The sequence below is a fragment of the Propithecus coquereli genome, unplaced genomic scaffold, assembly GCF_000956105.1.
Source record: "Propithecus coquereli isolate 6110/MARCELLA unplaced genomic scaffold, Pcoq_1.0 Scaffold71, whole genome shotgun sequence".
NCBI lineage: Eukaryota > Metazoa > Chordata > Mammalia > Primates > Indriidae > Propithecus > Propithecus coquereli.
Window position 1 is genome coordinate 13,438,555 of NW_012153174.1, and position 28,000 is coordinate 13,466,554.

Consider the following 28,000-nt stretch of genomic DNA (forward strand, 5'->3'; position numbering starts at 1 on the left):
ACGTTTACGTATCTATAATATGAATCTAAGTATGGGGTATTACTAGGTTCTCGTAGGAAACAATCTATATGAAAGTAAATAAGAAGTTCGCATGAAATCCAAGCCATAACACGTTATTTCTTACAGAAATAATCCACTCTCAAAACAAAAATTTCAGAAAGGCAGACCAAAAATCCAATTAAAGGCAATCTCCTACAGGAAATAAAACCAGAGGACTCAACTTAAGGTTCCTTTGGGTATCCACCATTTCAACATTCAGCATTTTCATATGAACAGGAAAACTTAATGGCAATTAACCAGCCCCAAAAGTACTAATGAAGAAGGACCACAGGGAAATAATAGGCACAAAGGTTTCGTGTATAAGAGAGCTCAGATGGCTTTCAGAGATTCAAATTACTTACAGCTTGAAAGCTTTAAATAGAACGGATTTTTGCTATTTTATATCATTTATAATAGGGCAATCATCCCAGTATAAAAAATTCTAACTAATAATGGACACAAGGCAAAGTTTGAGTAGCCAATTGCTACTATCCACAAGGGATCGTGGAGAATTTTCTGTGGGGAAAAGCAGAATTTGTGAAAAAAGAAATATAGAGGAAAAATTTGTCCAGACAGCCTTATAAGGAGTAGAGAAAACTAGTTACTTATGAACACACTTTTTTTGTAAATCTTTATTATCCTTAATTTGCATGTATGTTAACACATTTTGTAACCTATTTGCTGTAATTGATGGAGTTCTTCAACTAGCAAACATTCATCCAGCCCTAACGTTGGTGATATTTGTGCCCAATGCAAGTAGAATGGGTTAGGGCTGCCCAGCAGGCGGGACCAGACTGGAGAGGGCTTCCTGTGGCATTGGGGGAGTCCCTGCTCCCACTGTGGTCAATAGAGCTTCCTTAGCTCCCACTAATAATTTAGGGGCAACAAAAGGAAGCATCAATAGAAATGTTATACATTAAAGCAGTTAAAAGAAAAATGAATGTTACTTTTAAAAAGGTAATAACCTTATAATAAGCAGACTTTAAAATATGATATCCATATAATATCTGTAATGCCTTTGTCATGCCCCCCGAAATTAACAATAATTAATTAGTATCATCTAATACCTAACCACATCGCAGTCTTTCTCATTAGTCTCTTTACTCATCTTCCGCATCCGCCATCTTCTTTTTCATGCACCAGCTTGTGGAAGAGACTGGATCCACTGCCCTGTGACTGTCCCACATTCTGAATTTGTTACTGACAGTGCTAGCTTGTTCCTCTAGTCCCGAAATCTCTGCAAACTAGATGTTAGATCCAAAGGCTGGAGTGGATTTCCACTGCATCGCATCAGAGGGACACAATGTCTGCACGGCTCACTTTTAGTTACGCAAAGGATGTTATTTCTAAAAGCTTGATAGGTCAGTTTAACATTTACAGAGTGGCTGACAGCTCCAGGGAGTGTCTGGGCACCAGCTGCAAAGGCAACCGGGTGCTACGCTTATTTCAGAGGCCTTCTGCTTGTTGAAATATCTTTTTTTTTTATTTCAGGGTATTGTGAGGGTACAAACATTATGGTTACACTTTATGTTTTTGCCTCACCCAAGTGCAGGTTAAAGGCATGCCCTTCCCCCCTTCAATGCTCCCCCTGTCCTTTAGTTGCAGATTTACTCCCCCATCCCCCTAATCCCTGGAGAGTATTTCTGCCATGTGATCACCCTAGTGTTGATCAGTTAGTACCAATTTGATGGTGAGTACAAATGGATCCCGTTCTTCTAATCCTGTGGTGCCTCACTTTGGATAATGGGCTTAAGTTTAATCCAGGAAAGTATAAGAGGTGCTAGATCCCTGTTGTTTCTTATGATTGAGTAATATTCCATTGTAAACATATACCAAATTTTAATAATCCACTCATGGATTGACGGGCACTTGGGTTGTTTCCACATCCTTGCAATAAGTGCAGCCAGGGGGAGACAGAGCAGTAGCTGCTGGTGGTGCAAGGCAAGGGGATCGGCTGCAGCCACACAGGCAGCCAGGAGGCATCCCAGCCCTGCCAAGGAACAGAGCTTCCCAGGGCTGGCCTGGAGTGGACACTGTCAAGATCTATCTCCCCCTGGCTGCAGCTTCCCTGCCTGACCTGGAGAGAGATGACTGTGCTGTTGATGACGACAATGACGTTGCATTTCCCCTCTGTACTGTTAATTTAGGGAATGTTCTAGGTGAGGAAACTGCATCACCTTCAGAAATGTCTCTGAGGTTATCATATGTTGCCTAGCCCCTTGTCCTGGTATTGAAGGTACTCAGCGTGTGCCTAGAAATATATATGGCAGTTAGGGAGCACGGGAAGGGACTTGATCCCTTTTCCCCTGGGTGGCTGCATTCCTTGTATCACTTCATAACCAAAGAAGAAACTGGCTTCCTTCTTAATGCTCTGTTGCTTTCATCATTACTTCCGGCACTTTAATAGAAGTGTGGATTTGTAGAGGATTTAAATTCACACCAGATTTCAATTCACATTTTTTAGGGTTATATTGAAGCACGCGTAACACACGATACCCTGTGGGCTCGAGATTTCTTAGATTTCAAAACTAGAGATGGAAATGAAATATGTATGAGATTAAACACAGTGAGGGCTTATGTGGCATTAATTTGTACATATTCATTGTCTTCTCTGTTAAATAAAACCTGAAATGTAATTAGTTAAGCTTTATGCATTTCTGCTTCTCCAGAAGCACTGTGGGAACCCCTTTTTCCACAGGCGAATGCTGGGAAGACTATAAATGCAATAATTCTCTAGGCCACTGCTCTAGCACTGCAGGTGCTTTTAACCAAGGAAAGGGCTTGCATTCGTGATCTTGGTACTGACGTATGCTATTAAGAAAAATGCTAAAATGCTACATGACAGGACTGGCATGTTCATCCGTAATTCCCATTGTAACATGACGTCCAGGGAAAGTATTTTCATGGCACATTTTTTTGTGCAAATACACACATAAAAATTTCTGCTAAATATTAGGATGTCCACATTGTCCTGGGCTGTGTGTAGCATTTCCCCCATCGCAGTTGGGCTGCTGGGCCCCACACTGACTGCAGCACATGAAGCTGCTGTGTCTCTTGTCACCACAGTGCCTTTGCCACCCGCGTTTGTCACTACCCCACAGCACACTCATCTGCTATGCCCCACTACCTTCCGTCTGTCTTTATTCTTCTTTCTTGGGTGTATTTTCCTTCCTTTTCTGATATGTCTCAGCTTTAAGTCACAGAATCATAACTTTATGGAACAGAATGGGGGAAGATTCAGCCAACAGCAGCCTGGAGCAGGCAGGTGACTCATGTAAGGTCGCCAAGTTGGTGACAGCTGAACTAGCATCCTGCAGATCCTATTCTTTTTGGTACTTGTTCCAGTCCCCTATGCTGCCTCCCAAGTAAATTAAAATACCAGCATTTAAAAACCATTTTATGACATATAGTTCACATACCTTACAACGCACACATTTAAAGTGTACGGTTCAACAGCTTTTAGTATATTCACAGAGCTGCGTGACCATCATCGCGGTCGTTTTGAGAACACGTTCATCACCCTAGGGAGAAACCCAGCACCCCTTGGCCGTCGCGCACCAAGTCCCTCTCTCCTCCAGCCTCTGGCAACCATGCAGCTACTTGCTGTTTCTTCTCACTTGCCTGTTCTGGACCGTTCATTTGGCTGGGTCTGTGTGACGTGGCCTTTTAACTGGCTTCTTCCGTTCAGCATCATGTTTGCATAGCCAGCCATCTTGTAGCACCTAATGACAGCATTTTAGAATGAGAGGAAAAACTTGGTGATCATCTTGCCCCTCCAATTTTCGGATGACAAAACCAGGTCTCAGGGAGGTGGCCTCGCTGCTGAGGTCACAAAGGCGGACCTTGGAAGAGTGTGGGAGAGTGAGGGCCGGACTAGACCCCCTGCTGCTCAGCCCTGCGGTGGGCTCCCCAGCCTCCCCAGCCTGCAGACGCGCTGTGCTGGGCAAACTGGCAAATTGACCTCCCTCCCCTCCAGCTTTCCATCCTCGCCTTTGCAAGGCTGTTGTCGTCACCGCTTGCATGCCCTCAGAGGCATTCTGGGTCACTTCTGGGTTTGTGAATGGTCGAGGCACCTGATGTCTGAGGATGATAAGTGGGTCCTGCTGTTTCACTCTCTGCTGAATACAGACACACAGGTCCAGGACCAATTTGTTTGTGATCCTAAAACATAAGGTCTTCCCATATTGCTCATTCTGTTTTCACGTTAAATATCAACAAGTACCAAGTTTAAAAAGTAATAATGCATTGGAGGAGTACTTAGTTTTCAGAGGCCTTTCATGTACATTCTCTCGCATTTAATACCTTTAACGAGCCTCAAGGCTGTTAGTGATCACACAGATGCGGAGGAGGAGGCTTAGAAAGGCACAGTAATGTGGTCTGGGCCTTGCATGTGGCAGAGCACCCCTGACCGGACGCCCCACGCTCCCTCCCGTGTGGCACTGGGCATCTTGACATTCTTGACTGAGTGCTCACTGGTTTCTGATGCGTCGTCGGTGGTACCAGCTGTGGGCTGGAAGGCCAGCCAGAGGCTCGCAGACTCCTCCAAGTAAACTGATACGCCCACCTGGACCTCTGACCCCAGTCACCGTGGGGACATGCAGATCCAGCCCTGACTCCATGGGACCCCCCCACACCCCTCATGGCGTCACACTTGCTCTCAGCACCGCAGGCTGGCAGCAGCAGCACGCTCTGGCATTCACAGTCGTCCCATAATGTCCCTCTCCGTGTCGCCTCTCGCTGGGATCTGGCTGATCTTTGCAAACACTGCCTCCCCCGTGGCCCTGGTAGCCAGAGACATTTTCCCACTGAAACTCCACCGCTTACTTCAGGGCTTAGCAGTAAGGTAGGTGTCTCTTTGTTGTCTGTTGCCGTTTCCAAAACATTTCTTCTCTGAAAAGCCCCACCTCTTAAATTCTTTTTTTTTTTGAGACAGAGTCTCACTGTGTTGCCCTGGCTAGAGTGAGTGCCGTGGCGTCAGCCTAGCTCACAGCAACCTCAAACTCCTGGGCTCAAGTGATCCTCCTGCCTCAGCCTCCCGAGTAGCTGGGACTACAGGCATGCGCCACCATGCCCGGCTAATTTTTTCTATATATTTTTAGTTGGCCGATTAATTTCTTTCTAATTTTAGTAGAGACAGGGTCTCGCTCTTGCTCGGGCTGGTTTCGAACTCCTGAGCTCAAACAATCCGCCCGCCTCGGCCTCCCAGAGTGCGAGGATTACAGGTGTGAACCGCCGCACCTGGCCCCACCTCTTAAATTCTGACACATGCTACAACATGGTTGAACCTTGAGGACATTATGCTGAGCCCAAATAAGCCTGACACAAAAGGACAAATACCGCATGATTCTTCTTATGTGAGATACTTAGAGTAGTCAAAATTACAGAGATAGAGCTAGTCACAGTGGCACACACCTGTAGTCCCAGATACTTGGGAGGCTGAGGTGGGAGGATCACCTGAGCCCAGGAATTTAAGGGCAGCCTGGGCAACATAGCAAGACCCCATCTCTTTAAAAAAAAATCATAGGGATGGAATGTAGAGTGGTGGTTGCCAGCATTGTTGATGAGATTCATCCACATGTTGAGGTGGTTGTAGATCGTTCATTCTCATTGCTGAGTAATATTCCATTGTGTGAAAATACCACAATTTATCCATTCTACTATTGATGAACATTTGAGTGGTTTTAGGCTATTATGTGTAGAATATCCAGAAACATCCTAATGCATGTTTTTGGTGCAACTTTTCCAGGGAGTATACACCAAGGACTGGAATGGCTGGATCAGAGGTGTGTGTATAGTCAATTATAGTGCATTCCGAGTGTTCCAAAGTGGTTGCACCAATTCACACTTCCATCAGCAATGTAAGAGGATTCTGGTTGCTCATATCCTTCCTATCACTTGGCATTTCCTTCATTATTTTAGCTGTCCTGGTACATATGTGGCAGGGCATATGGGTGGGGGGGTGTACGTGTGCATGCTGTTCCCTGTGTATTGATAGCTGTGATGTTTGCACTGGATCATTACATCGTTAGGTTATGGATACTGCTGTGAAAATGAAGAAAAAGATAAGCTTTTAAGTAAAAAAAAAGATTGATTCTTATCCTTTCGATAGAGGGATCAGGTGGATCAGTTCATATACTGACAGTTAATTTTATTTCCTTTAAATCAAAATGGACAGGTAAATTTATTAAGCATATGTGTTATCAATATTATGCATATGTGTATACACATATATATGTCTGTATACAGATATATACACATATACACTTATATAGATTATGTATGTACATATATGGATATATGTTTTGCTTGACATATAATATTTCAGGTGTCTACTGTATGCTAGACACTGTTCTACCATCATGAAAAAAGCACTGCACTATTTTACTATTTTTTTTTTTTTTAAATATTCTGAATACGGTAGACAATGAGACTTCCAACAATTGTTACAGGACAATAAATATCAGTTTAGAAAAATGTATCAACTTTTACCAATCTGGAATGCTAGTTACATAGTCCCAGAATTAATTTTAATCTTATCCTGGCTACATTTGCATCCAGGGCAGTTAGGTCCCCGAGAGGAGACAGCCCACAAGAAACCGTGAGAAGCGAACTGTATTCCTGCCTGGTTTCTGCTCCTGATTTTTGCCAGCTTTCCAACTCCGGTGACCTCTGTCAGACGACCTCACACTCTCCATCCTTTTTCCAAACCCAGGTCAGTGCCTAAGCAAGCAGCGTCAGGGAGCCTGTTGTGCCCCGGGGCCTTGCCTTCTCCACTCTCCGCGAGGAAAGGTATTTCCAAACAGAACCACACTCGCCCCAAAGCCAGCTGCTGCCTGCCAAGCCCACCGCTAACATGGCTTCAGAAGGAGAAGTAAAGAAGAGAGACCCCAGAGGAGGAAGGGCATGTGTCATGCACTCACAGTTTCTACCAGAATTTTTCCTGTTTTTCTAGTCGTCTGAGGTGAGAATGGAGGCAGAGTGATTGGCTGGGAGACTCCTGTCATGATCGGGCCAGGGCTGTAAACGAGGGCTGTGGCGCGTTGAGGGGAACAGGGATGGACGTGAGAGCTATTCTGGGAGACTGGCTTCCTTTGCTTTTCAGGAGTTGGAGGTGGGAGGAGTTGAGGATAGCGGAAGTTTTCTTGGACAACTGCACAGATAGAAACTCTGCTTACTGAGAGAGAGACAGCAAGAGGGTGGGTGGGTTTGTCCTGGGAGATGGTGAGTTCCATTTTAGACATTAATTTTCCATGTTGTAAGCAATCTGCCCTGTTTCTTCTATAATTTGCAATGATTGCTCAGAAATTCTCATTGGGGAGCCTGTTCCTTTCTGGGAAACACTAAAAAGCCATAAGAAGTTCATGCACACTGTTAGTGGCTGCCTGACACATTCTTTAGCGATTTGAGGGGTTCCTAAAGCAGCCCGTGGACAAAGATTTTCATAAGTGATTAATGCTCTCAGAAGTGTCCTTGGGCTAAGACATCATTGGGAATGCACCTTCTGCAATCTTCTTGAGAAATGCCATGGTTTCCTGCGATGAAGAAAGCCCGTCATAAAGATTTCAGTCAGCAATTAGAGAATGCTCCTTAATTGTTGCTTGGTATTAAGAAAGAACAAGTAAAATCATACATAACTTATTAATTTCCTTCAGCTCATACTCTGAGTATTTCTAATACTTCCCCGAAGGCAACTGCAAGTCGAATTATACAGTATGCTCATTTAGTAACAGCAAAAGAGAAGAGAAGGTTGCTACTATTAACAGTCTTAAAAGCTTCACTGGCTTAAATTCTCCTGGGGGTTACACATTGGGCAACGGCTATATAAACAAAAGTGTAAAGATTTCCATTATAAGTCACTGAAAACCAGATGGTAACATGCCTAAGTGGTTTTTTAAAAGATGAGGACATGTGTAAGCATCCATCTGGAAGTAATTATAATTCAAAAAAGGCTTTTGTTACTACTAAGCTTCCTGTTGACTTCCCTTACTAGAAAACAAAGAACCAGCTTTTTCTTAAAATAGTCAAACCAAAATACTCATACAATAAAACCAAAAGACAGAAATTTTTGAAAACTCAGTTTTGCACAGAGGCAGGGATTAGAACTCCCCCCAAACCCACTAGCTACTAAGCATTAGCTTTCTGTGTCATATGTAGTAGAAGATAGGGCTTCAGTTGGATTTTTGGTGTATTTGTGCTGGAGTCAGTGCAAGTAATTCCAGCTCTTCGTTAATATTTGATGAGCTGCAGCGAGATGGGCTTTTTTCTGGTGGTGCTTATACTGCAGAGTAGTGGGCAGTGCTCTCCGACTTAGAATCGGCTCATCTCAGCACCCTGCTACACACAGCAGAAACATCACTGTTCACCTGGAGTTAGCTTATTTCCCAGCAGCTGATAATAACAGGTGGAAGCCTGGGGCAGGCAGAGGGCCTGTTTGTGACTTAATTAGTATCAGGTGATCTGATGTTTTGCTGGGAGGATGCTATTCACAGAGAGCTGCATTCACCTGTTGCTGTTTTCAGAGTGGGCAGCTAAACCCAGGAGGAGTTTAGCGTGGTTTCATGGGGCTGTTTTTCTACCCTCATTGTGTAGATTCTTGAATGAGACTCTAATGAACAGGCAAAAAAGAGTCCTGTGGACTAATTAGCCTCAAAGCCAAACATCTTCAGAAACGGTTCCCTTCAGGTTCTAGAAGCCCAGTGGTCTGCACATCAGATTTGTCCCTACAACACACCGTATGTAGGTCCCCTGTCCCCAGCCCCTTGGCTTTCCCTTCCTTTTCCTCTTCCTGTTCATTTGCTTTCTTCCAGTTCTGCCAGAAGTGAGAGGGGTCTGGACAGTAGGCTGCCCCTCCTCCATCCACAGGGGAGGACCCGATTTAAGGACCAGTGTTTCCAGAGGAACCTGCAAGAGACTCACACTTGACCCTCTGCCACTTTGCTACTGAATGCACGCGGGTGTGCCAGCAAATGTGGTCTCTGTGAAAAATTGCCTTGCATCCAGGGCAAATTCCCAGGCAGGGGACACCTAGAAGGCAGGAAGACCAAAAGGAGGATAAAATTAGGAGCAAATTGGAACATATTGTGCTAACTACTTAGAAACATTACTGCAGAGAACAAGGAAATGAGATTGTCTCTTGAGGCCGCAGTACAGAGAATATTCCTGGAATGTCACCGTGTTTTTCATGCCCCTCAGGACCACAGTCAACGGGAGCTTGGAGAGCAGCGAAATTAGAATAAATTGGGCTCGTGGGGGAAGGAACTTTCTTCCTAATATGGAGCAGCAACAAAGACCTGATCATTTGAACAGGCACAAAAAAATACTAGGAGAGAGATTTATAGGGCACCACTGAGGAAATAAGGTAACATTACAGCATCCCGGTAAAACGAAAGGGGAAATCTCACACCTGTGAGTTAGGAGGGAGACTCCCCGCGTTTGGCCGGTCTACTGGGAATCACTGAGCTGCGAAGTCCCCAGGCACAGCTCTCTGGCTTCACTCCCCACCCCATTTTAACATCGCTGATGACTTTTTCCATGTGAAATAGAAAAGGGGCCAAACTTGACATCAGTGAACTCTGCAAAATACTGTGACACAGGTCTGAGAGGAGTGATCCCGCTGATAGGCAGAAAGGATCATATCATGAGCTGTCTTTCCTGTGTTCCCATCCTTCGGCATCTCAGATAGGGGAGCTGCATAATTTCTTGTGCGTATAGATCTCATTTCTTGTGAAACATTTGTTTTCTGTGTCTGGACAGTCTTCTTGTATCAATTAAGACTTAAAGACTCCAAAATATTTAAAGAATAAGAGAGATACCATGGGGCTGGGTAGGGGGTAGGTAATGATTCTAGCGGGAGAAAAGTGGCCAGGCTTATACAGGCCCTTGCATCTAATGACTTTTTAGGACCCCAGAAAATGAATTGCAGGTTTGTGCTTTGCATTCTACTGGCAGAAGAATTGAGGAGCCAAAGATTTAACCAGGATGCAGACTGAGTTTAAAAGTAATTATATATCCATGCCGTAATGTGCCATCCCCATACTCCAGGAAAGATTTGGTCAAATCAGGGGTCATTTCAGGCATTGAAATTAGCATTTGGATGAAATTTAAGAAGCCACTTTTAGTTTTCTACACCCAGAGGAATCCAAATGCTGATAGCCCTGAAATACTCAGAGGACGTCTAAAGATTATCACAGAACATTTGAAGTCCCTGGGACTATCTAAACTACTACCGTCAAAATCCTGGATGCCCTAAAGTGAAGGAGAAACTTCATCCTGGCCTGTCCATCCATGTGGCGTGTGGACTTCCCAGGGCAGCTCTAGACCCAGGATGCAGAGGGTGAGAACTGCACGCAATGTGGGCTTTTTCTGGGGACGTTTCTTCCTGGATTACAGCATATGGATTTTTTATTTATATGTTAGATTTTAGTTACAACACAATGAGAAATTGTCTAATTCCCCTTGGATTTTAAACAGCACTTTTTCCTCTGTCGTAGTTAAATAAATGGAAGATAGTAAGCACAGCAATAATAAAAATAAAGGGTGGGAAGATCTATCCTTGGGAGGAAATTAAATAGTCTTAAACTAAACCTCACTAGAATTTCCTCTGTCACACCTCGCCACCTTTCTGAGAGTGAGGTTTGGGATTCCTGCCTAGGGGTCATTGTGGAGCTATCTGAGGCAGGAGGGTCTGTCACTCGACCCTGCAGTACTGTCAGCATCAGCCCAGAGAGTACCCGTGTACAAGTGCATTCTGTAGTGTAGAGCCTCGGCTTGCATGAAATCATAGAGGTGGGTGGTGAGAGGTCCAAGCTCCCTGACCATTCATGATGCTTGATGGAGAGCACCCGACCTGGAGATCGTCGATACCTGCACACTGGAACTGCCAAGGAGGGTGTGCACGTGTAGATAGAAAAGACAGGAAACGTGTCAGGAGATAGGATAATAGGTGATTTTGTTTTCTTTTAGAAATTTTCCCATATATTAATAATTGAGTACTATTCGGCAATAAAAGGGAACTACTGATACATGCAACAACATAGATGAATCTCAAAAGCATTACGTTAAGTGAAAGATGCGGGACTCAAAAGGCTGCGTACCGTATGATTTAATATATAGGACATTTTGGAAAAGGCAAAACTATCAAATAAGGCTTCAAAGTCATCTCAATATATTAAAAATGTGAAAATCATACAGGCCACATTTTCTGATCACAATGTAAAAAATTATAAACTAGTCAAGTTAGTGAAGAAATTAAAAATAAACTTCTAAAAAACCTTTGATAAAAAAGAAATCTGAGCTGAAATTAGATCTGAGGTATTTGGAACTGAGCTATTAGATCTGAACTATATGGAAATAAAAATGGTGCTATATAGCAAAACTCAGTGGATACGACCAGGCAGGAACTGGATAAAAATGCACAGCCCGAAATGTACCTGTTAGGAAGCAGCGGTGACTGAAAGTAAATGAAGTAAGAATTTAATGTGAGACTCTAGGAGAAAACTAATGAAGCAGTTTTGAATAAAGCAGATAAAGAATAGTGAAAATAAAAGCAAAAATTTATGAAATTTACACTTAAAAGTAAAATTGATCCATAAAACCTAAAGCCAGTTCTTGGGACAACAGAACTACGGACTAACCTTTGGCAGACGGGATTAAGACAAGAGCTGCCCTCTTTCTATCACAGCCCGAACCTTCAGAAATGAGCTATGCGCGCATAACCAGAGATGGGGTTTTTAAAAACAAAAAGCAAATACTGTCTATAAATGTAACGCCAATGTAGTTGAAAAATCTTAGATAAACCAGATAGTTTTCTGAGAAAATATACATTTAAAATATTGAGCCATATGGAAATGAAAAATCATAAATCACACAAAAAGTATAGAAGAAATTGAAAGAGTATTAAGAGATTTGTCCCTAAGAAAGCATCGGTTCAGATCATTCCTGAGTTCTACCATATCTTTAAAGAACAGGTAATTCAGATGTTCCAGTGCATTGAAACAGATGGAAACTTTTCCAACTTAGTTAAAAAAGACAGCAGAATACAAATATTCAAACTGGACAAGGATGGCCCCCAAAAGAAAACTCCTGACGGGAGATCCTGTTCGTGACGCCACAAGACTGCAAATCCCAAGTGTGGGAATAGCCCCGCGGCGAGCGTCTGCTGAGTGCTCGCTGTGTGTTCCCAGCACAGCTGACGCGCCTCACTGGTATTGCCTCATTTCTTCTTTACCTCCAGGTCACGGTTGGGATTTAAACCAATTTCCCCAAATCCTCACTTACAATGGATATAATTAATCTTGAATATTTTTTTGCCAATCTGATAGATTAAAAAGTGATACCTGGTTTTAATTTGCATCTCTTCTTTGCATGATTTTCTGCCATGTAAATTTTAATTTTATTCTTAAGTTACATTCCATTTTGATTTTGCACTTTCAACGATAATGGAATCCTTCATTATTTCACACCAGTCCCTTCTCTCAGATAAATTCATTTTACTGGCTTTCAACTACTGTTCATCCAAGTCTCATACCCTGTTGAGAATGCCAGGAGTCTTCTAAATTTACTTTTGATAGAACTGAACATGTTTTCATACGTGATGTGAATTCATGTTATATATGTATATATGGTGTTTGCAGTTTCTTCATTTTTTATTCATTTATTAGCTAGTAAACTTTTTTAAAGAGAAACCTCCCCTTACCAACTATTAGATTACATTGAAGTACCGTTTTTATAGGAAAAGTAAGATAAAAACTTGATTCTTTCCCCTTATTTATGTTTTCAAAATTGTTCCCTGTCATCTTCTAAAAGTAATCCATGAGTTCTTAGTGTCACTATGAATTCATGGATTTACACATACTCCATGCGTTTCAATGCATTGCACTTGAGATTCGTGTTGGTACTCACATGCTCCCATACTCGGCCGGAGGTGCCGGGGGCAACCTTGTTCATATTATCTCTTGTGCTTCAGAAGTTTAGCATTTTTATATAATCAAATCTGCCAATCTCTGGGGAATAGTAAATACAATACATCAAATTATCTAAACTAAAAGATACTATCCAACTCTTAAAATAAATGAGATAGGGCCAGGCGCCGTGGCTCACACCTGTAATCCTAGCACTTTGGGAGTCCAGGTGTTTGAGAGTAGCCTGAGCAAGAGAAAGACCAAGACTGTCTTTACAAAAAAATAGAAAAAAAATTAGCTGGGTGTGGTGGTGTGAACCTGTAGTCCTAGCTACTGGGGAGGCTGAGGCAGGAGGATCACTTGAGCCCAAGAATTTGAGGTTGCAGTGAGCTATGATGGATGACACCACTGCACTCTAGCCCAGGTGACAGAGTGAGACCGTGTCTCTAAATAAATAAATAGGTAGGTAGATAAATAGATCTATACATACTGTCAAAGAAAATTTCTGAGTCATTTTAAAGTAAAAAATTTAACTATACATACAGTCTGTGACACTTAGATTAACATACTAAAACTATGCTTTAAACTAAAGTTACTAACGTTTTGAAATTCATAGAGTCACATCTTTCTATTCTGGAAAGATTCACAGCACAATCTTAATGTGGGTTCCTTCTGGGGATGGGAGCAGCATTGGAAAGTACAGGGGAGGTATGATTTCTCTGTGCACCTCTCTGCCTGCATAGAAGCATATTTGAATCTTCCCCCAGCATGCATTCCTGTTTTATTTGGGATATTATCCTTTGTTTAACATTAGTTTCACAATTTTCAAGCTCAGGTTTAAATTAATGTCTGCCTTCGATGATCTCTTACATCTGTCCATTTCATTGGCACATGGTTTCTGCAGTTGGGCCAGAGGAAATGTGGAAAATTGGTTGGAATGTCTGAAGCTCTAAGTGCATGTTAATGTTTATAAAACTATGTGCAGTCCCATGAGAAACAGCCTGGTGCTGTGGAAAGAGAGAGTGACAGCATGTGCGGTGTCGGGGCGGGGCTGGCAGGGAGTGGAATCTGTAGGACTCTAGTCCAGCGTATGCTGTCAGCTAGTCACGTGCCTGTGGATGGGAGTATCTAACGCAAGTTAGATAACAGGATCTAAGACATGAGCATTAGATCCTGTTAAAGTAAAAGCGAACATCATAACTGGAATGTGACCACGTTAGTATGTTTTGTAATGCACATGTCTATACTGAGCTGTGCAGTTTCTAAAGAGCCACTTGAACTGATGAGCGTTGTGTTGACATGGTAGTAACCTGGGTTACAGGCACAACCCTATAAAAATATGAAGCATTGTTTTTCTTAATCAGCCTTGAAGATTGCTCATCAAATTGCAGCCTTCAGATATGATATTAATGGAACTATTTTTCCTATGTGTGGTATAGAAAAAGGACTAGAAAAACTCTTTAGCATAGCAAAAGTATAATCATTTATATGTGATATGTTAAAACGTCCATTTTTTATTTTTGTTTTATCTAGTCATTCATTCAGTAGACCTTTCCTTTTTTTTTTCTTTTCTTCTTCTTCTTCTTTTTTTTTTTTTTTTTTTTTGAGACAAGATGTCACTGTGTCACCCAGGCTGGAGTGCAATGGAACAATCATAGCTCACTGCAGCCTCAGACTCCTGGGTTCAAGCAATCCTCCTGCATCAGCCTCCTGAGTAACTAGGACTACGGGTACACACCTGGCTAATTTTTAATATTTTTTTAGAGGCAAGGGTCTCACTATGTTGCCCAGGCTGGTCTCAAACTTCTGGCTTTAAGCAATCCTCCCTCCTTAGGCTCCCAAAGTGCTGGAATTACAGGCACAATGCAACAGACCTTTTCTTACCACCTACTCTGTTAAGCAGAGAAATTCTGTCTCCTGGCTATGCTTAGCCTTGGAGTGATAGCTGATACTACCTGGAGAAGCAATAAGAAAACTCCTTAAGATATTATTAGACTCTTCATAGGTTTTCTGCTTTTCTATAACTGTTCTCATTTATTGAACATGAATGAATGATCTTGATATACACACTTTATAAGCCAATCACTACTGTACAAGCAAAGCATTTTGGTTGTCTTTATCATTTCTGAGATACTAAGCTGTTAAGACACTTAAAAGTTGTAGAAAATCTAATTCATACCTGTGTAAACAGTAGATCTGCATGAGCTAATGTGGAAACAGCGCCTAGATACCTTGTCAGGTAAAAAAGAGAGGCACAGAACAGTGGTAGACCATGCTCCTATTTTCATAAAAAATGTATATACATAGATATCTGGAAGGATATATAAAAATGAAAGACAGATGATGGTGTCTTTCTCTTGGAAACAGCTTTCATTGTAAATTCTTCAGTATTGTATGGGTTTTCTTATCATGTGCATGTGTTATTTCATCTTTTTAAATGACTTGAAATAATATTATTAATAAATTATCATACTGGTTAGTCACCTCAGCTGCAGATTAAAGTGTCCAGTCATTCTGAAGCTAACATAGCTGATAGTTCTGGACAGAAGCATTGAAGTAGCTTCATGAGAGCCCCTCATTCCACATTAGATGTTATTGCAGGTTGAATCGTGTTCCCCCAGAATGTATGTTGATGTTCTAATCCTGGGGCCCGTGAATGTCACTTTACTTGGAAATAGGGTCTTCGCAGATAGAATCAAGTGAAGATAAGGCCATACTGTATCAGGGTGGGCCTGAAATCCAATGACTGGCATCATTGTGAGGAGAGAGAGCTTTGAAGACACAGGCAGACCCTGAGGGGAAGAAGGCATGCGGCGAAGATGGAAATGGGTGTGATGTTGCCGGAAGCCAGTGAAGGCCGAGCAAGGATTGCTGGAAACGCCCAGATGCTAGAAGGGCAAGGACGGAGCTTTCCCTAGAGCCCCAGAGTGGAGAGAAAGCATGGCCCTGCTGACAGCTTGATTTTGGACTTTCAGCCTTCAGAACTGTGAGAATATAAAAGTCTGTTGTTTTAAGCCACCCAGTTTGTGGTAATTTGTTGCAGTAGCCGTAGGAAACCAATACAGTTGTTAAACTTTATTCTTACATAGAAATTAAGGTCGTGCTTCTGGTTTCTGATAAAAGTTGTGTGGACATGACTGCTTTCGTCACTTACTGGTCCTGGCACCACGATGTCCTGGTGTTTGCTTTGTCCCCTTCTTAGTTCCTTGGTATCAACCTTTTAATGACCTTGTTGTGTCTGCTTTTTGTCAGAAGGCATTTGAATATTTGGTTGCATCGTGGAGGTCCACAGTTTCAGTTGGTCCCCTAGATGGGTAACAGTCTCTGTGACCTTAAGGGCATCTTGATTCGGGTTAGAGAGGAGAATGTGGATTCACAGCAGTAAGTGCTTGAAAAGCCAGAAAGCATTTTTTAGGCATGTTCCCAAAGGTGTGGATATTCTACTGCATTTTTCCATATTTCAATTGGATCTTTCTTAGCATCAAACAATGTCTTGAAAATGTCATCTGCTGAGAGCTCAATCAATTCCATCTGTAGTTCTTTAGGTGCCTTGGTGACATCAACTAGGTGAGGCTGAAATGCTAATTTGAGTGTGACGTCATGATTCTCAAAGTCAGTGAACCTTTCATTGTTTTCTCCAATTAATAGGTCTATAACACCTGAGTATTCTTCAAATAATTCACATATATCATCCTGCTCCTCAATGACCTTTGCTAACTGAGGAAAGTGTTCATCTGAAATTTCCTTTTGAAGAAGAAGTGTTTTGAGAAAAGATAGCTTTTTTTGGAATGCTTGGATTTTTAGCCACATATGATATATAGACTTAATTTTACCTTGAAAAGAAATATTCAAGTTGTTTTGACATGATTTATCACACAAAGAAATGTTGCATTCCTATAGAAATCTTTCAATAATTCACATTGCTGATTCTGTTCTTCATAAAATTTAACTATCTGTTCTCTCAGAGATAAAATTTTGGCTAACACCTGTCGCTGCGATAGCCAATGCTCTTTGGAATGATACAGCAAATCCACACTGAATACCTCATGGTTCAACTTTAGCATGTTAGGAAACTGATGATGCCGTGTTGCATTTGCATGAATATAGTTAACAATATTTATAATTTGTTGCAAAGTGTCATTTAAAATACTAGCTTTAGCAGAGATTTTGCTGATGCAAGATACAATGAAAAGAAATGAGAATATCTGTATCTGTTAATACTTTTTTTGTCTGTGTAATAAACCCTTCATGTTTTCCCGTCATGGAAGGTGCACCATCGGTACATACACTCACTAAATTTACCAAATTCAATCTGACTTCACGACATTTGTCTTGAAAGTTGTTGAAGATACCTGTTCCCTGTGTTCTGTTTGCAAGAATGCCCAAAGCAAGTAACTCTTCCTAGCAAAGAAAATCTTCTGTTATGATCAGAATGAAGTGTAAACCTATGCCCAGTCCGTAGTGTCAGTTGATTCCTCCAAAATGATCGAATAATATGTATTTTCCTTTTGAAGTATTGCATGAAGTTGTTCTGTTTGTTGAAGGCTAATTCATGCTGCTGATCAGTTATGGTTCTCCTTGAAAGAGGCAGTTGTTTGTACTTTGAAACGTTATCAGGGTCTACGTATCTTACAACTTAGACAATGCATTCTTTCACAATTTCTACATCACTGAATTGCTTCCTTTTTTCCCAAGTATATAAGCTACTTTACAAGTTGCTTCAGTTTCATTATTTCCAGGCCTTATTGCTGCTTGAAAGAATTGTTTTTGCTTTTGCTTTCCATCTTTTAATTTCTGCAATACAACATTTCACGCCTCTCCCTCTAATTTAAAATATTTGTGATCCTTATGAGTGTTATAAGCTGATGAGTATTGAATTCCTTTAATGTTGATATTGCAGCATCACAAAGTAAGCAAATCATCTTATCTTTAGCAGAAACAAGATAATAATGCAGTTATCAATCTTCATTAAAAAATCCGTTTTCTTCCTTCAGCATTCTCTTGGTCTTCCTTGACTTGATGGGCTGTTAAGCAGACAGAATTAAAAAATACTGTCGCACTGTGCAACTATTTCCAAATTCCACTTCAAACAGAAACACAGTGCACTGTTGTCAAAAGCTGACAATAGACACAGTGTACTCGAACCCCACAGACTGTTGCCAGCCAGCCTCATGCAGTAGCGGCACCAGTCAGGTGGGGGGAGTTAGAACTAAATCATGAGCGTAGCAGCTGTCGATTTAGCTTACTAATGTTCTAATTGTGCTGGTCAATCTGGGAGGATTATTTTGTTAAAACTTATTTTATTCTTTGGTATTTTAAATACATTAATTTTAAAAATAAAATAAAAATAAAAAAGGTGAATAAAAGTGTATTAGTAAAAAGGATTTGTTCTGTAAAATTTGGATTTAGTCAAAAGGCCACACTTAAGGACCTGGAAGGCCACATGTGGCCTTAAGACTGCAGGTTCCTCTCCTCTGCCCTATTCTGTCCTTCTTCCTATTTTTGATCTTATCCCTTACTGGTCTCTTGTAATGTCCCTGCCCCCTGAATATAATTTGTGATATTTGCCTACTGTTGCTTCTAATCCATTTTTGCATGGTTGGTATTTTCATATTTCTTTGCATACTCTCCTAATTTAACAAGCTGGACTGAACTGTGTGTAAACAGGCAATGAATCTATTCTCCCACCGCCCTTTTCAAACACTATTGGAGCTCCCTTCCTCCCCCTTGACTCTATCTCATGCAGATTCTAGAGCTTTTTAGGTCAATGTCAATATTAGAACAGTCTCATTTTCAGGCATTAAAAAAGTTCAGTCCTCTCTAAATCCAACTTCAGTCTCATCCCGTTCAGTTTCTGCTCACCCAGCTTAGGCCTCTCCAGACCAGAGTGGGAGGGGGAGAAGGGTGTCTCCTTCTGGTCCCTCTTTGCTTTCCCTCTTATAGTAGCTCTGCTGCCTTCCAGCAAGGTCAACAACAAAGGTGGTGTTGGGTGCTGATAAACGGGAGGTCAGACCAGCCCCTCCCTAACGGGGACCTCCCTCCTCTCACCTGACTCTGACACCTGTCACCACTTCTGTCCCTGTAACACAGCTCTGGGGTCCTATTCCCCAATCCAGCTCTTTTGGATGAGATCCTTCCAAGAAGATTCCAGCTTGGCCACCTTCTGTATGATGTATTTGTCTCGTGGAAAACACACTAATTCCAAAACATTTTCATTACCCCCAAAAGAAACCCAGTACCCCTTATCAGTCACTCCTCATTTCCCCACCTCCATCCACTGGCAACAACTAGTCTATTTTCAGTCGCTATGGATTTGCCTAGTCTGAACATTGCTTACAAATGAAATCATATAATATGTAGCCATTTGTGTCTGCCTTCATTCACTTAGCATATTTTCAAGGTTCATGCATGTCGTAGCGGGATGCAGTACGCATTCCTTTTCATAGCTGAATAAATATTCCATTTTACAGATATATCACATTTTGTTTGTCCATTCATCAGTGGATGGACATTTGTGTTTTTTTCACTTTTTGACTATTATTAATAATGCTGGTATGAGCATCTGTTTACAAGTTTCTGTGTGCACATGTTTTCAATTCTCTTGGATTAGAAGGAGTAGAATTGATGGGTGATTTAGAAACTTCATGTTTAACGTTTTGAGAACCTGTCAAACTGTTTTCTAAAGTGGCTAAACCATTTTACATTTCCACTTGTAGTGTATGAGGATTTCAGTTTCTTCACACCCTAACCAACACTATTTATTGCCTGTCTTTTTTATTTTACCCATCCTAGTGGGAATGAAATACTATTTCACTGTGGTTTTGACTTCATTTCCCTAATGATTAATGATGTTGATCATCTTTTCATGTGAATATTGGCCATTTGAACATGTTCTTTGGAGAAATGTCTAGTCAAATACCTTCTCCATTTTTAAATTGGGTTTTCTGTCTTTTTTGTTAAGTTATAAGAGTTCTTTATATATTCTGGATACAAGTCCCGTACTTGACAGGTGACTTCCAAATATTTTCTCCCACTCTGTGTGTTATCTTTCTCCTTTGTTAACAGCGTGCTTTGAAGGATAGAAGTTTTAATTGTATTAAGTCTAATTTATCAATGTTCTCTTATTTCTCACGCTTTTGGGGTCATGTGTAAGAAATTATTGCTTAACCCAATGCCTTATTTCTGGACTCCTAACTGATTACTATGTCTGTTCGTATGCTAGTATCACACTGTCTTGATTACTGTAGGTTCATAGTAAAGTTTGAAATTAGAAAGTGGAGATACCCAACATTGCCCTTTTTTTTCAAATTGTTTTAGCTATTCTGGGTCCCATTCATTCCCATATGAGTTTTAGGATCAGCTTGTCAATTTCTGCAAAAAAGGCAGCTGGGATTCTGATAGGGATTACATAGATCAACTTGGGGAATATTGCCATCTTACCAATATTAAGGCTTCTTATTTATAAATATAGGATGTCTTTCCATTTACTTAGTTAGTCTTTACTTTTAACAATTGTTTTGTAGTTTTCAGTATACAAATCTTGTAATTTTATTAAATTTATTCCCTAATTATTTTATTCTTTTTGATGCTATTGTAACTGGAATTATTTTCTTATTATCATTTCCAGAATGTTCATTGCTAGTGTGTAGAAATACAATTCATTTTTGTATGTTCACTTTGTATCCTGTAACTTTGCTGAACTCACTTATTAATTCTAATAGGTTTTTTTTAGTGGAATACTTAGACTATTTTGGAAATAACGTCATGTCATTTGCAAATAGAAATAGATTTACTTTCTTTCCAAGTACTTCCTCTTATTTATTTTTGTTGTCCTGGCTGGAGCCTCCAGTATAGTGTGAATAGAAGTGGTGAAACTAGACATTTTTTTTCCTTATTCCATATCTTAGAGGTAAAGCCAGTTTAATATGATCTTAACTGTAGATGTGCTGTAGATGCCCTTGGTGAGGTTTAGAAAACTTCCTTCTATAATATTCCTAAATTATTGAGTGTTTTTTTCTTGAAACGTTGGATTTTGTCAAATGTTTTTTCTGTGTCTATTGAGATTGTGATTTTTGTCCTTTATTCTATTGATATGGTTAGTACATTGATTTTTGATGTTAAACTGACCTTGCATTCTTGTGTTAAATCCCACTTACTCATGGCATATAGTCCTTTTTACATGTTGCTGTATTCTGTGTACTAGTATTTCATTGAAGACTTTTGCACCTGTATTCATAAAGGATGGTTATGATGTTTTTATCTGATTTGGGTATAGGGGTAATACTAGTCTCAGAGAATAGTTGGGAAGTATGCACTCCACTTCCATTTTTTGAAAGAGTTTTTGAAGAATTGGTATTCATTCTTTACTAAATGTTTGGTAGAATTCACCAGTGAAGCCAATTTGATCTGGGCTTTTCTTTGAAGGATTTTTTTATTCTTATTACTAATTCAATCTCTTTACTTTTTTAAAGTTCCATTTAGATTTATTTTCTTCTTTAGTCAATTTTGGTAGTTTATGACTTTCTAGGAATTTTTCCATTTCATCTAAGTTTTCTAATTTGTTGGCATATAGTTGTTCATAGTATTCCCTTATTAATTCTTTTTATTTCTGTAAAACCAATAGTAATGTAGCATCTTTGATTTCTAATTGTAGTCTTTTCTTGGTCAACTAGCTAAGGTTTGTCAATCTGGTTAATTTTTTAAATAACCAGCTTTTGGATTCATGGATTTTCTTTATTGTTTTTTTCATTCTGTCTTTCACTGATTTCCACTTAATCTTAATTATTTCCTTCCTTCTTCTTTCTTTAGCTTCAGTTTGCCCTTTTTTGTGGTTTCCTCAGGTATGACATTAGATTGCTGATTTGAGATTTTTTTTTTCCTTTTCAATGCAAACATTATAAATTTCCCTCCAAGCACTGCTTTAGCTGCATCTCATAAGTTTTGCTATGTTGTGTATTCATTTTCATTCAAGTCAAAGTATTTTCTAATTTTCTTTGTGATTTCTTCTTTAGTCCATCGGTTCTCTAGGAGCATGTTGTTTAATTTCCACATATTTTGAGTTTCCCAAATGTCTTTCTGTTGCTGAATTCTAAATTAATTCTATTGTGTTTGGAGAACTTACTTTGTATTATATTAAACATTTTAAATCTATTAAGGCTGTTTTGTTGTATTATATGGTCTATTCTGTAGAATTGCCATGTGTACTAGAGAAAAATGTATATTCCACTGATGTAGGTAGACTACTCTAGAGATGTCTGTCAGGTGTAGCTGGTTTATAGTGGCTTCACGGCCTCTATTTATATCCTTGTTGATCTTCTATCTAGTTGTTCTCTTCATTATTGAAAGTAAAACATTGAATTTAATTACTATTATTATTGAATTATCTATTTTTCTCATTAATTCTGTCAGTTTTTGTTTCATGTATTTTGTGGTTCTATTGTTAGGTGTATATATGTTTATAATTATTATATCTTGCTGAAAGATTGGCCACTTTATCATCACAGAATGTCCCTTTTAGTCTCTAGTAACATTTTTTATTTAAGTATATTTTGTTTGCTATTATTATAAACCCTCCAGCTTGCTTATGGTTGCTGTTTGCCAGATATACATATTTTTTACACCCTTTTACTTTCAGTCTCTTTGTACTTTTAAATCTGAAGTGTGTCTTCTGTAGACAGCATGTAGTTGAGTCATGTTTTTACCCATTCTGACAATCTCTACATTTTGACTGGATCATTTAATTTGCTCACTTTTTATGTTATCATTGATATGGCTGGATTTACTTCTGCATTTTTTTTGTTTGTTTATATTTCATGACTACTGTGTTCCTCTTTTCCTTCTCCCAACCCCCTTTGTCTTATGTTGATATTTTCTAGTGTACCATTTCATTTCTTTAGTGATTTTTGGGCTAACTTATTAATGGCCTCTATAGGGCTTACAATATACTTCTTCATGTGTCAGAAATAACTTCAGATGTATAATACCTTAATTCTATTAAGATATAGAAAATTTGCTCCCATATTTAGCTCCTTTCTTTCTCTACTTTTTTTGGTGCCTATTATTGCTATATATATAAAGTGTATATATGTTAGAAAACCAATAATACATTGTTATAATTATTGCTTTATATAATCCTATGTCTTTTAAAGAAGCTAAGAAAAGAAATAAGGCAGAAATATATGTATAGGGTTTCTTTTTTAAAATATTAACCTTCTTATTTACAACTTCTGGTTCTTTTCATTTCTTCTTACGGATTTGAGTGACATTCTCCTGCCATTTTTTTACTCTAATATAGCTTTATTCCTGCCTTCCTTATTTCTGTTGTTATTGTCAAATATATTACATTTTATGTTATTAGTATAATACAACTTTATAGATATTGTCTTATGCAATTTCTTTTTAAATCAAGTAAGCAAGAAAGAAAAACATGGAATGATACTGTCTTTTATCATTACCTACATAATTACCTGTACTGGAACTCTGTGTGTGTGTGTGTGTGTATGTGTTTGATTTACTGTCTGATGTCACTTTGTTTGAATCTGAGAAACTTTCTCTAGTGTTTCTGATAAGGCAGGTCTGCTTGCAACAGATTCTCTCAGTATTTGCTTATCTGGCAATATCTTTATTTTATCCTCCTTTTTTAAAAAGATAGCCTCACTCTATAGGATTCTTGGTTGACAGGTTTTTTTTAATCTGTAGCACTTTGAATATGTTGTCCCACTGCTTCCTAGTCTCTTGTTTGTGACAAGAAGTCAGATGTTAATGTTGTGATTTATTTGTTGTGATGAGTCATTTTTCTCTAGCCACTTTAAATTTTTTCTTTATCTCCAGAAATGTGTGACAACTGTATACATTGCAGTAAATGTGAACACAGTCTTAGTAACACACCCCTCTCAATTCATCTGATTAAAGACTTTCATGTTCAAAAGAAGACAGCGTCTTATATATTTAATCTTCTCAGCAACCATCAAAAAGGTGTAAGTCCATCAATTGTGGTAAATCCATGCAATGGAATACTGCTCAGGAATAAAAAGGAATGAACTATTGATAGATGCAACAATCTCGAGATAATTATGTGGAGTGAAGGAAACCAGACCCCCAAAAAATATATTGTGTGGTTCCATTTATATAGAATTCAAGACAATGCAAATTAATGGATAGAGAGAGAGAAAGCAGTGACCGCCCAGGAGCAGCGAGGCATGGGAGGGAGGGAGCGAGACAGGAATTCTCAAGAGGCACAGGGGGCTTCTGAGGGTGTAGGTGATCACCATCTTGATTGTGGTGATGGTTTCCTGGGTATATACAGGTCAGAACTTATCAAAGTATACATTTTAAATATGTGTAGTTTATTGTGTGTCCATTAGACCTCAATAAAGTTGTTTTTAGAAATGTGTAAGAACAGACTTTGATAGAATTTGCTTTTGACTCCTGAAAGCTATATTTAGTCATGAGCAACCTTAGGATGTTCTCAAGACTTTGCTCACTAAATCATTAAGATTTCTCCAGACATTTACAAGGAAATAGGTGTGTATAAGCAAATAAAATATGTTAACTAATACAACAGGCTAGCATAACTTATTTTTTTAAATAATTTTTATTTTATAATATTCTTAGAGATCTTTCCATAACAGGCTACAGAGCTCCCTCATTTTTTTTAACTTTAAAAAAATATATCATTATTATTTTTTAGAGACAGGGTCTTGCTGTGTTGCCCAGGTTGGACTTGAACTCCTGGGCTCAAACTGAGGTCCTCCCACCTCAGACTTCTGAGTAACTGGGACTACAGGTATGCACCACTGTGCCCATAACTTATTTTATACTATGTAAATAGTAGACAAAAGCCTGTTTGACTTGTAAAGTTATTTTCCAGAAACTTCCAAAACACATCATACATATCGACATAGCATTGCCAATCTTCTCATTAAAGAAAGTCATGAAGATGACAAAGGAACCTAATAGTATTGCTGTTTTTTAATATTTATTGAACTTCCTGGCCAATGAAATAAGACCAGGGTAAAGACAGATACCTTGTAAAGGTGTGGGTAGCAGAGAGACTAGTGTGATTGATTATTTATAGACAGTATTATCACCTAACTAGAAAATCCAAGAGAAACAACAGAAAAACTACAAGAACTATGAGAGAATTCAGTGTAGTATTCTTATCTTTCCTATGCTCCAAAATAACTGTTCAGAAGACACAGGTGAGAGCAAGGGGGAGAGGGCATTTACAACAGCAGCAAAAATACATCTATAAAATATTCAGAATAAACCTATCAAAAATGTGTAAGACCTGTTTGACGAAAACTCTTAAGCTATAGATAAGAGAGGATATAAGTGCAAAGATATTTCATGTACTGGCTGAGATGCTGAAATAGGACTCCCTTGAAACCCCTGCACGGCACCATGCACAGTCTTTCTACTTCTGGGAAGTGGTTGGGATATTTTTTTGTAATGAAGCAAGTTTCATCAATATATCTTAGAAAATAATGGTTACCTGGAGCACTGCTTTCTGTTCAAAGCATCTTTATTTAGAGTTTGGAGATTGCTGGCTCGTCCTTGGGCCTGCGTGTCCTGAATGGAGTGACACTGGTCACTCTTTCTCCCCTGCAGTGCCACAGGTGAGGTGAAGAGGTGAGGCCTGGACTCACTGGACCCCAGAGTTCCTGCTGCAGGGGCGTTAAAGGGGCTTAGAACTCTTTTTGCCTTCAAAGCCATCACCCAGGGGTGCCCATAAAACATGGCTACGAGTTGGGCACGTGTCTTTGCCGCCATCTTTTGACCAAGTGGGCATGTGGGTGGTGTCTGGGTGTCGGGGCATTGTTTTCCCAGTGGATGAAGGGGCAGTAAAACCCTTCGATGGGTCTCTTCTCTTACAGTCTTGAAACTTACATGCCAGGCTAAATAAAAGATGCCCATAAATCTGTATATTCAATGTAGCCCTAATCAAAATCCCAACATGACATTTTTGGGGGCGGGCGCGGTGGCTCACGCCTGTAATCCTAGCACTCTGGGAGGCCGAGGCGGGCGGATTGTTTGAGCTTGGGAATTTCAAACCAGCCTGAGCAAGAGCGAGACCCCGTAATCGGACAACTAAAAATATATAGAAAAAATTAGCCGGGCATGGTGGCGCATGCCTGTAGTCCCAGCTACTCGGGAGGCTGAGGCAGGAGGATCGCTTGAGCCCAGGAGTTTGAGGTTGCTGTGAGCTAGGCTGACGCCACAGCACTCTAGCCCGGGCGACACAGTGAGACTTTGTCTCCAAAAAAAAAAAAAAAATCTGAACATGACATTTTTGGAGCTTGACAAACTGATTCCAAAATTCAACTGGGGGGAAAAATAGGCAAAAACAGCCCGTCACCTCCAAAAACAAACAAACAAAAACCTTTTAAGTTAATGAGAACTTGACCTACCCAATATAAAAGACTTAATAAAATTAGAATAATTATCAACGAAGTCCAGTAGCATGTAAGGGTAGGTAATAGTGAAGAGGGAAAGAGAAATCTCATGTTGGAATAGAATAATAAATCTCGAATTTAATTCTGAAGTCCTACTTGTAAGGTTCCTGATTATGTCTTGGCTATTAGATGGTAATAGCTCCATCAAGAATTCAATGATAGCATCACAAGTAAAAACGGGCTTAGCAGTTTCTCAGTTCTTATGCTGTTTTATGTCTCTCTCCTTCGCACCTTCCTGGAGTCCCCAACGACAGGACAGAGGCTGCGGGCGGCCACAGGCCTCTCGTGTCCCGTGGCCTGGCCCCTGTGGAGGGAGGCGGGGTGTCCCGGGCGTGCGGGGCAGGGGCTCCGCGCCGGGAGTGCCGCCCGCGCCGGCCAGGAGGGAGCTGAGCTCGTCGGCGGGACCGCCTCCCCTCCTGGCCGCCCCCAGCCGGCCGTGTCTTCCCCCCGCACCGTCCTGCCGGCCGCGTCTGCCCCAGTGCTAGAGCCGCGCGATGCTGGCAGATGCTGGACGTTAGTGTTGGCTAAGTTAACGGACTCCAAGATTCCAGACGCCAGGTTTTACCGGAATCGGTAACAGGGACGCGAATATGTCACATTGCGGCTTCTCGGCGGTCCGGACGCCTGGGGCTCTGCCCGGCAGCGCTGGCCCGCCGCACTCGCCCCCTTCCCTCTCCCCTGCAGCCCGCGGCGTCGGAGCCCCCGGAGATGCGCAAGCGGCAGGTGCCGGCCGCCCACCAGGCCCCCGGGGCCCCCGGCGCGCAGGGAGCGGGGAGTCGAGGGTCCGACGCCTGCTGCTTCTGCTGGTGCTGCTGCTGCAGCTGCTCCTGGTAAGGTTCGGCTCTTTACTCATGTGTTCCCGGTTGAGAAACGCACCCTGCAGTAGTGCCCGCCATGCTTAATTCCTGTTTTGTGAAGCGACTGCTACGCGCCCGACGCTGCGGAGGACGCCCCAAGAACGGTGGGCTGCATCTTCCCAGCTTTCGGGGGACTCACACTGAAATCCCTGAAACCTGGGCAACATAGATTAAACCACCAGAGACCAGTCTAAGGCAGCTCATGGTTGAATGCCAACATTTGCGCAGACGCGCTGCCCAGGTGGCCAGAAGGGTGCGGACTCAAGGCACTCCTTTGGCAGTAAAGGCTTCGTGGAGGGGTTAGGGTTATGGAGCAGAGAGAGGGAGCCTGGATTTTATCTTCCACTGCTTCCATTTTACTAATTTTGGGTTTTTTTTTTTTTATTATTTCAGCATATCATGGGGGTACAGATGTTTAGATTACATATGTTGCCTTTTCCCCCTCCTTCCCCCCAAGTCCGAGTTTCAAGCGTGTCCATCTCTCGGATGGTGCGCATCGCACTCTTTGTGTATGCATAAACCCGTCCCCTCCTCCCCCTCCCCCCCTCCCCCCTGCCCGACATCCAATAGATGTTATTCTTATATGTGCACTTATGTATTGATCAGTTAATACCAATTTGATGGTGAGTACATGTGGTGCTTGTCTTTCCATTCTTGGGATACCTCACTTAGTAGAATGCGTTCCAGCTCTATCCAGGAGAATACAAGAGGTGCTATATCACCATTGTTTCTTATAGATGAATAGTACTCC

At 40.8% G+C, this 28,000-nt stretch overlaps 1 protein-coding gene across 1 annotated transcript in view; it reads left to right on the forward strand.

Annotated features, from left to right (window-relative positions):
- The window catches only part of RGS20 (regulator of G-protein signaling 20), a 76,118-nt gene that overhangs the window by 33,135 nt on the left and 14,983 nt on the right, over positions 1–28,000 (forward strand). The window contains exon 2 of the mRNA XM_012661450.1: positions 27,077–27,222. Within this exon, the coding sequence (XP_012516904.1) occupies positions 27,077–27,222 (146 nt within the window). The remainder of the gene's footprint in view (positions 1–27,076; positions 27,223–28,000) is intronic.